This window comes from Camelina sativa, chromosome 16 (genome assembly GCF_000633955.1).
Source record: "Camelina sativa cultivar DH55 chromosome 16, Cs, whole genome shotgun sequence".
In the NCBI taxonomy this organism is placed as follows: Eukaryota; Viridiplantae; Streptophyta; class Magnoliopsida; order Brassicales; family Brassicaceae; genus Camelina; species Camelina sativa.
The window spans coordinates 20,660,129-20,670,544 of record NC_025700.1 but is presented as its reverse complement, the minus strand read 5'-3'; the positions used below and the strand labels follow the sequence as shown (position 1 = coordinate 20,670,544).

The 10,416-nt window shown below is 34.3% G+C and overlaps 3 protein-coding genes and 1 non-coding gene across 4 annotated transcripts in view; 2 read left to right on the top strand and 2 right to left on the bottom strand.

Moving 5' to 3' along the window:
• Positions 3,935 to 5,782, top strand: LOC104751528 (GDP-mannose transporter GONST3). The gene is made up of 2 exons (XM_010473481.2): positions 3,935 to 4,092; positions 4,236 to 5,782. Exon 2 carries the CDS (start codon positions 4,369 to 4,371, stop codon positions 5,476 to 5,478), a length of 1,110 nt encoding a protein of 369 aa, XP_010471783.1. The 5' UTR covers positions 3,935 to 4,092; positions 4,236 to 4,368; the 3' UTR covers positions 5,479 to 5,782.
• On the bottom strand, positions 5,931 to 6,012 carry TRNAS-UGA. Its single transcript has one exon. It is a non-coding gene; the product is annotated as a tRNA-Ser (tRNA).
• LOC104751527 (protein FAR1-RELATED SEQUENCE 4) lies at positions 6,177 to 8,980 on the bottom strand (the record flags this gene model as incomplete). The annotated part of the gene is made up of 3 exons (XM_010473480.2): positions 6,177 to 6,542; positions 6,647 to 6,703; positions 6,869 to 8,980. Coding segments are annotated over 3 exons (2,304 nt in total), but the record flags the coding sequence as incomplete, so codon positions are not given.
• The window catches only part of LOC104751525 (cyclin-B2-4-like), a 2,983-nt gene continuing 2,284 nt past the window's right edge, over positions 9,718 to 10,416 (top strand). Inside the window, exons 1-3 of the mRNA XM_010473478.2 lie at positions 9,718 to 9,976; positions 10,104 to 10,184; positions 10,295 to 10,415. Coding sequence (XP_010471780.1) covers positions 10,124 to 10,184; positions 10,295 to 10,415 — 182 coding nt within the window. The 5' untranslated portion in view covers positions 9,718 to 9,976; positions 10,104 to 10,123. The remainder of the gene's footprint in view (positions 9,977 to 10,103; positions 10,185 to 10,294; position 10,416) is intronic.

The window sequence follows — 10,416 nt, the reverse complement described above, 5'->3', positions numbered from 1 at the left end:
GAGAAATTTTTTTTTTTTTTTTTTTTTTACGATTAATCAAATCTAATTCTGCTTTTTTATAAAGCTATAACCAACAAAAAAATCTTTAATTCATTACATAACCATTATAACTATTAAAATGTTATATAGTGTGTATATTATGTATTAATACCTAATTTATTTCTACCACCACCTCTTTTCACCACAACCTACCACCACTTTCGGCCACTACCCACCACTCACTACAATCTCCGACCACCATCACCATTGTTACCATCAAAGGTAATCTTCCCTATCCCTTATGTTATTTACTTAATCTTTTCAATTACAATAGTATGCTATATTCTTAATTATATTTTTGAATTTGGTTAGTTGGCAAATTGGCCCATATTATAACTACTAATTTTTTTTTGGTCTTTAGGTCAGCGTTTTGTCCTCTCGGAACTAAAAATATACTTTTGTAAAAGAAATGGAGGGCAATAATGTGTGTCCCACTTAAGCTTCGTTGGAGATACGTGATTGTGACTGTTCAAGTAACAATTGTGTATCCTTGGTAATTAACAAACGGGCTAATCCGTCAAGTTGTGCAATGTTTTTGAGTTTAACATAGTGGCTTAGTATTCACCAAAACGGAGCGGATATAAATTCTTATACTTAGGGATCATAGCTGTCCACTCTTTAGACAATAAAAGTTGCGGTTTGTGAGGTTAAGATTATATATGTTTTCGTGTATGTCATTGTATGGTTAAGATGCCTTTTTTTTTTTTGTTGCAACTTGCATTGCGAAGAAGCAAAATACAATGCGTCTCAATTTTTGTTCTTTCTTCCCCTAGACAAAATCTTTCGTTGTTAGTCTTCTAACTGTATTGTTTATTCACTATAAAAATATTGAGTAAATTGTATCACAAAATTAAGTAATGTTATTTTAATTTACTTATTTAAAAATGAAACAAATAAATATGATTTAAGCATCAGGCTTTTAACAAATAAATGTTTTGATTAACTAATTTAACATCAATTGAATAAAATTGATTTAACATTTATTCCTTTGTATCACTTTTTTTAAAAATGATATAAATTATAGATTCACATCATTTAGATAATTGATAAATCTGTCAATTTTTTATTAAAATCACTTTTTAATATGATACAACATTTACATCAATAAAAACTTATGTTAATTTACACTAGCGAGAATTAAAAACCACTTATGTAAATTGATTTATATCATTTATTTTTTATACAGTTACTTATTTATCAATAAAAAATCATGAAAACAATTAATGAATGAAAGTAATTACTTATTTTTTGTTGTTATTAATAAATATTTTCTTTTTTTTGTTGGTAGTTAAGGATGGATTTTTCACAATCCCACATGGACAACTTCTCAAGGAGTGATGAGAAATTATCTATTATAAATACTTAAATCTATTTGCCAATACTTATTAAGTTTAGTGGGGATAACAACTAATTGTGGGTCCTATCATAAATATAATAAAAATAATATATACTATAAATTGTCAATAGAATATAGAAACAAATATAATTGCAAATATAAATAAATAAATATTATACTACAGAAAAAATTATTTTCATCTAATTTATTATAGTATTGATTTTAGCATCAGGCTTTTAAAAATGATATTACTATTTTACATTAGTTTTTATAAATGATGCAAATATTTTGTATCAATTTAGTAAAAATGATGTAAGACTTGCAATATTTTTTATAAATGATGTAAATGAACATCAATTCAGTACTTGAAATAAATATTTACTTCAATCAATACAATTATTTGCATCAACAAAATATAAATCATTTATTTGAGTGATGCAAATTATTTTAACATCATTTAAACATGATACAAATAAATAAAATAAATGATATAAAACCATCTTTTTTGTAGTGATTTGTATCACTCAAATAAATGATTTATTGAACCCAAACATAAAAAGTGAACTGAACATATATTTTGCAATAAATAGCAGCCGCAATTGAAAAAAATGAAGACAAGGTGAGAGTTTATATGATTGAAACGAAAGGAACATCAAAATTTGACATAAGATGTATGAATAGAAGATTCCAATTTATAAGTTATTATTCCTTATGATGATAATCTCCACTCTCTCATTTGGTATTCACAAAAATCCAAACTTTTAAAAAAATGCAAGTATCTCGTAATTTTTTTGACATGTATCAATCTATTCAATTTTAATATAGAAAATTTATTGATTTCATTAAGTTATTAATTGATCGGAAGTACCACTTTAAGTTATCTAAGATGTTACAGAAATGCAAAATTTTTATCTGAAATTAGTTGAAATTACTTAATTATATGTATTTTTTGTTTTTTTGTGATGTTAGAAAGATTTTCACCAGTTATATTAATTTTAAGTAAATAGAAAAATAAAATGTAAGTGATATACATATATATGCATAAACAAATTAATAAAAATATATAAACAACTAAATACATTATCTACGCATCGTGTGGCGTCTCTCGGCAACAATATAGTGTTAATATATACATGTGACAACAATAAAGTTTAAAAACAAAAGCCAAGAAGATTGGTCGAATAACTTTTATCAAGTTGTGATAATTTTACATGTCATATTTTAGGTAAAGAGTTTCCATTTTTATTGTCTGGTCACGCGCAAACTGATATATATATATAGCTGACAACATATTGGTAGGCAAAGCCTATGGTGGTTCAGTTTCATATTGAAAATCAGTTTATTCTTTGCCACTTAATCACTCATACAAAATTATAATTTCTATTACATTGTTGATGTGAGATTCATAACAAATTCAAACTAGCATCCCTGGTTTCAGCTGGATTACAAGATGTGTGCTAGGAACTTTACTGAATACTGAATTAACAGGAGTAAAACTAATACTATTATACATCCTAAAACTAAAGTTTTCCTTGATAATGTAATCAAAGCACGAGGCCAACTTGATTTAGCTATCATGATATTGAATATTTCCAGAGACGGATCCAAGATTTTGTAAACTGCACCCAAAGCTTATCATCATTAGACCTATAAGCAGATTTTATATTCACCACTAGAGGATTAATTATTAAAAATGGGCGGTATGGCAAACACAGACAGAAGGAAAACATAGAAGCAATCAATCATGATTAGTCAAGTGACTGAGTGATACTCTCTCATAAATACTAATGTTTTAGGATATTTTTTTTGTTTTACGAAAATTGATGTTTTGTAAACTTCAAAAAGTAATCATTGAATATATTTAAAATTTTGAATTGTTATTGGTTTAAAATTAAATAATATCTTTTTAGTCAAAGAAAAAAATATATTTAAATTCTATAATCATTATTTTTCTAAAATGTGTAAAACCTTCTAAACATCATTCAAGACCGTTATGATAGAAGGAAGGATATGGAAGGAGGGGAGTACTAAAAAACAACAACGAACATTAATAAATAAAAAAAAGTCTTTGACCTGAGACCAGTATAATAAGAGATCAAAGATGCTTCGGATCTCGTGCGTGACACATGGATCCGGTTTAGTTACCTTCGTCATTTCATTGTGCATTTGGTATTTGAAGATAAAAAATAAAAGAATCGATTAAGTTTATATAATAATGAAATTGAAAAGTACAAAAATATAAACGAATCTGTCACTGAAAATCATACTTAACTTATTGAATCGAATGATAAATTTTCCTTTTTTTGGAAAAATATTTGGTGAGATCTAATTCCCAAACAAAGTGATAATTTGGATGGAAGACAATTGTGTATATATTTTCTTATAAATATGTTTAACTGTTTACTAATGTCTAATGATATACTACCATTATTTAATTTAGTACATAGTATTAAAAGATAAATCATTAATAAATTTTACTTGTTTACAATCCCTTTTACATATTAGCAAATCCATTAGTATATTCTTTTGCTTACGTTCATCAACACACAGTTAAATGAGGCATTTAATCCCTTAATCCTAATCCCTAAATTATAACAGATTCCTAATTCCTTCCTCTGTAGATTTGTTTTTAGTAAAAGAGAGCTTCTCCTCTCTTCTTCTTCCTTCCTTCCTCCTCCGCGACGCCATTGTCAGACTCTCAAACATCAAGAAGAGAGGTAAAAAGCTTCTTCCTCTTACACTATCTTTCAGCGAATTTGATAAACCCTAAATTCTTCCCCTTCTATTGTAGTCTTTGTTAAGCTAGATTCGGCGAGATCTAATCTTAATCACTCATGATCTAATTTTTCTGCATCCTTAGGTTACTCGCAGAGCTTTGTATTCTTTCCAGAATCGGCTCGAAATTGGAATCAATTCGAGTTTTCAAGTCGGAAGCCAAATGAATGAGTAACAACTGAGTGTGTAAAAATCCCCACCGACATCAGATCTTTGAGATGACGAACGATGGGGAAATCGAAACTTCAATAATCGAGGTTAAGATTGCTCCAGAGCCAATCCAAGAGACTTGGTCTAGTGTTTTCCTTCGTCAAGCCTCAGTCTATGGTGTAGCTGCTGGTTATTGTCTCTCAGCTTCTCTTCTCTCCATCATCAACAAATGGGCTATCATGAAGTTTCCTTACCCCGGTGCGTTGACCGCTATGCAGTACTTCACAAGTGCGGCTGGTGTTTTGCTCTGTGCTCAGATGAAGCTCATCGAGCATGATTCTCTCAATCTCTTGACAATGTGGAGGTTTCTCCCCGCTGCTATGATCTTCTACTTGTCTCTTTTCACCAACAGTGAGCTTCTCCTCCACGCAAATGTCGATACTTTCATCGTCTTTCGCTCTGCTGTTCCCATTTTTGTTGCCATTGGTGAAACTCTTTTCTTGCACGAGCCTTGGCCTTCTGTTAAGACTTGGGGATCTTTGGCTACTATCTTTGGTGGGAGTTTGATTTACGTTTTCACTGATTACCAGTTTACGATCGCAGCGTATAGCTGGGCTCTTGCGTATCTGGTGAGTATGACTATAGACTTCGTTTACATTAAGCATGTGGTTATGACGATTGGCTTGAACACTTGGGGTCTTGTTCTCTACAATAACCTTGAGGCTCTGCTTTTGTTCCCCCTTGAGCTGCTTATAATGGGAGAGTTGAAAAAAATTAAGCACGAGATCACTGATGAGTCTGATTGGTACTCGTTTCAAGTGCTTTTACCTGTGGGTTTATCGTGTCTGTTCGGCTTGGCAATCTCTTTCTTCGGGTTCTCTTGTCGCCGGGCTATTTCTGCAACGGGTTTTACTGTTCTTGGAATTGTGAACAAGCTGTTGACAGTTGTGATCAATTTGGTGGTGTGGGATAAACATTCTACGTTTGTTGGAACCTTGGGGCTCTTGATTTGTATGTTTGGTGGAGTCATGTATCAGCAGTCTACCATCAAGAAACCAAAGGCTGCACAAGAAGCTAAACCGCAAGAGCAAGATGAGGAACAGGAGAAACTGCTGGAGATGCAGGAGAGTAACAGCATCGATATAAAGGAAGCTCCTATATCAGAAGAGAAACTATAATCATAACCATCCACTGAAGATGGTAAATCTGAATCAGAAGAGAAACTCTATGATTTTTAGTGTGTGGATTTTGCAGTGGCTGTAGTTTCTACGGTACTGATACGATTTAGTTTTCGATTGTAGTTAGTGGTTATGCAATTCTTTTGTAACTAGACGTAAGACTACAGCTTTCCTGATCCAGTAGTTGAATAATTCCGTTTTCTTGATTACATTTTGATGTGTTTCGTTACACTACATTTTGTGTTCGGATCTATTTCTTGGACCTGGCTCAGATTTATACGCAAGTAAAGAAATCTTATGTTTCCTCTTTGTGTTGAGATCTGTTATGAGTTTCAAAAGTTTGAAAAAATGTTTGGGAGTCGAAATCTTGGTAATCCCAAGTTAATTTATGAGAGCAGAAAGGTAAGAGGAGTTGCTATGTTTGAGCCTCAAAATGAAAAATAAAAAAACATCGTCAACAGCAGGGTTCGAACCTGCGCGGGCGAAGCCCAATAGATTTCAAGTCTATCTCCTTAACCACTCGGACATATTGACAATTTGTTATAACACTGAAACATCTATATAATATTTACAACGAAACCTATTTAACCTAATGGTGAGTAGATGCCTTAACCCTTCGTGGCTCAAGGAGCTTGTAATATTTCATTGAAGATTAGTTGAAAGCCTGAAGCCAATCAACTTAATACACAGTAGACGAATCTGATAACAAGAAAATTAGCAACTAGAAAATCTAACTGCTTGACAATTAACTTAGCTTTCATACAGATGCCTATTCACGGGATTGTTCATCAAAAGCTACACCATTTACTCTATAAACTTAGCCTAAGAACAATACAACCAGAGAAAAAGCTGATAAACAAGGAGCGTAGGAAATAGATTACACACAAAGAAGCTATCAAGCTTGTTGGCGGTGATTCTTTTACTAACTTTTACCCAGGGGGATTGTTCTGATGCATATTTGTAGCCGGAAGGTTGTGGAACTCCGTGGGGATTACATTTTGGAATATTCCTGGCATTGTGTTGTGAAATTGCCCTGCCACTGCCTGTAACGATCTTGGAGCAGCCTGTAAATAGAAAACGATCAGAACACTCAACCATATGAATTGTTTACAAGTTCACTATTGTCAATGAGTGGTTTGTATTCGGGATGCAGATAGGAAAATTGTACCACATGTTGAAATGCTTCTTGGCTTCCCTCACCAACAGTTTCAGATTGAGCCATATGCTGCACATATGGACAAAGATCAATGAAACGTACCCAAAAAATGAACGCATCAAATCATCAGGGTATGACAGCTAGCGGAAATTGTTGTTTTTTCTTTTGGCTGTGTCTATGACATAATAGCCTATCGAGTACCCGTAGCATAGTGAAAAAGAAACGCTACCAGACCTTTGAATTTTTGGATGTATTGTTTAGGCTACTTCTCTTCTCCCGTCTGGTTTCAGCTTGCACTGGAGCATTGCTTGCATGTAAGTTAGGTTCGAGTCCAATCTGCGTCATTGTGGATCCATATTGATTTCCTTCTTGGACAGAATCTCCTGCTTGAATTGCAGCTTCGGGATGTTCCATGGTATTAAACTTAATAGCACATTGTTTAAAAGCTTCTTTCATTGCAAGCATGGCGATGTCATAACTTTCTTGGGAAAGAGATCCTTCTTCTCCCAAAATAATGGCTCGGCGGCAAAGATCATTGAAACGACGGATATTAGTCTGCACAAGTTCAAGGTTTCCGCTGATCTGATGTCTGTTTCTAGCTGCATTAGTCCATCTTTGCAGCACATAGTTGATCGGAATGGTGAAAACACCTGACATTTGGAGGACAACAATTGCATGTCTACAGAGATATCCCTTGTACTCAAAGGAACGGCAAGAGCAGTAAATATCTGACTTAAATTCATCCCAATCCACCAAATATTTCTGATCGTCATCAAAGTCCTTAACACTGTAAGTTGTTCCTTCCTCACTCTCCTTCGTAAGGTGGCAAGCAGCAGCACCCAAAACCTCAAGTTGGAATTTCCTGAATATTTCATGCGTATACACAAGTAACATTTGCTTCTCAAAAGGTGATGGAGATTTCAACTCAGGTGCTTCATGCCAAGCATCAAAATCTGCTTTGGCTTCCTCTTCATACCTATCTTCTAGCATTACTCCATATCCTTCTAAGAACTCCTTAAGGGAAGTTTCAATATGAACATACCTATCAAACAAAGAGTTTACGCTTTCTGAACGATAACGAGTTGATAACCCCGCAAATGTTACACCCCTCATAAAGGTAGGCGCCCAGAACTTACGCTCGTCATACAAAGACCGCATCCACTGAACATCCCTAAGATGAAACTTGTCAATCAATTTCAACCACCTCCTATCGAATTCCTCCTCAGACCATGACTTGTATATACATTTGAACAACTTTTTCATGAAAGTGTCTTGCCACATGCTCCAATAGTCCAGATTCCTGGGAAGCTGTTCCAGTACATGCCACAAGCAATAGCAATGACGAGTTTCCATCAAGACCGCAGCGACAGCTGCTTTTATAGCATTGTTCTGGTCAGTAAGCATTACTTTAGGCTTTTGACCACCCATTGCAACTAACCAAGATTGCATCAACCATACATAAGTGTAAACTGTATCATCAGCAACCAACCCACAACCAAGCAACACAGGTTGAACATGATGATTGACTCCAATAAAAAGAACAAGTGGCACTTTATATTTACTCACGAAATAAGTAGTATCAAAAGAAACCACATCACTGAAACTTTTGTAATCTTCAATCCCTTTAGCATCAACCCAAAACACATTTCTAAGCAAATGATCTTCACTGAAATCAACAGCGAAAAAGAATTTGGGATTCTCTTCCTGCATACGCATAAGAAACTCAAGCAAGATCTGAGCATCACCACCACCATCGTCGAGAACAAGTCTCCTTCCTTTATCGTGCTGGTTCCTCATATAACCATTAATGAAATCAAGATCGTTATAAGCACTGAGGTGTTTACAATCAGCCAAGGGACTGTTCTTCTTCCTCCTAAAACGTTGAGCGTCGTTGGATTTCACAGGCTCAGTGTTGTTGTTGTTGTTGTTTCTATGGCTCCTGAAAAAATGAGCTTGCTCCGGTAAAAGATCGTGGTTGTGCTCTTTGACGAAACTGTAAACGTACCATTTCCCATCTGGTCTTCGCTTGACGTGCATACTCGCTTTGCATCCGATTTTAGGGGAAGGTCTAGGGTTAATCGCGTCGTCGGATTGTTGTTTGCTTCCGTAGCGTATGCAGGAGAATTTGGCATCGATGAACTCCTTTGAAGCTCTTGATCTACGACTGCTCAATTTCGCAGTTCCGAAACCAACGGATTTGGCGTAGTCTTTGTAATACAGATACGCATCTTCGTGAGTCTCGAACTCCATTTTTGAGAAGAAGAAGCTCAGAAAAACCCACACCAGAAAAATTCGATCCAAATCGGTGACTATAACGCGCAGAGCGGATTGAGTAGCATAGATTACGAATCACAGAACTGATTCATCTTCACCCAAACATGTTTTTTAGCAAGATCCGAAGTAAACAAAAAAACATTCAGGATCAGTTGGAAGAGAAGAGAGACTTGAAATTGGGCCGTATTGGGCCTCATATTCAAAATATTGGGCCGTATTGGGCAATTCGGTTTGACTTCTTTTTTCAACTCTTTTAGAAAATGTCTTGACTTATTTAAGGGTGTTGTAACAAAGCAATTGAAAAAAAAGTTTCTTTTAGAGAAAAAAAAAAAGGAATAAAGGAGAAGAGTCGTCAAATTAAAGTTTTAAAGATTTAAAACTCAGCTAGCTATTAGCTTGAGTAAGAAAAATCATAATTGGGTAAAAAAAATAATAGTAATGTAGTATAAGTTTTTTTAAATTATTATTGGGAAAGAAAAATCGATTTTGTTTTCAAAATAAGTAGGAGGAGGTTGGTGGACGGCGACATTGATATAAAACATGGACCAGTGAGCTTTGGTGGTGGTGGTAGTAGTAATAAGTAATAAAGAAGAAAATAAGCAAAAATTTTGAAAAAAGGAACGACGCACATGGTAAACAAATATAGCCGTTGGGTTACTATTTCCTTTTTCCATTAGGTTCCCTTCTCTTCTGAGGTTGCCCATCCAACGGTTCAGATTAACTAGCCGTTGATTTTATAACCCCAAAAAAAAAAAAAAATACACAAAGAAATCATAAAAACAACAATATATATATATTTTTTTCTTTTTGGTGTGTTGTGTTGAAAGACATATATCCGCTCTCTTCACGTCTTCAAAATCTTTTTGATTACTCTCTTTTTTTTGTTCTTCTTCTTCTTTTTTTTTTTTTCAATTTGGTTTCCGTTGTGAGAGAGAGAGGAAAAAGATAAGAGAGGGACGACGTCGACGAGTCTTGAACAATAGAGGGAACCAGAGAGGTCGATTTCTGATTTGCTGTTATGGGATTTTGCTTCTGACAGAGACAAAGAGACAAGAGAGCGTTTTAAAGGTAAGAGATTTCATCTGGGTTTTATGAGATTTAAGTCTCGTTCTTGATCAAGTCTTTTTAGATTTCTCAATTTTGCATTCAAGACCCAGTTTTTTTATATTAACACACATGTTTCTGCGATTCTCAGATACGGAAGAAGAATTAATAATGGGTGGATCAGATGAGAACAGGATACACGGAGTAATTGGACCGACGAATCAACAACAAGGTATAAATCCAGAATCAGAAAACAAGGATTCACCCTTTTCATTAAAAATCAAATCTTTTGTTTCATTGTAGTACTAAAACAAAAAAAAGGATTGGTTTTGCCAATTTTAGGGGGTTTACGTGGAGGAAAGACAATAACAGGGAATGGGCAGACAAGAAGAGCATTGAGTAATATAAACAAGAACATCATCGGTGCTCCTGTTTATCCTTGTGCTGTCAACAAGAGACCATTC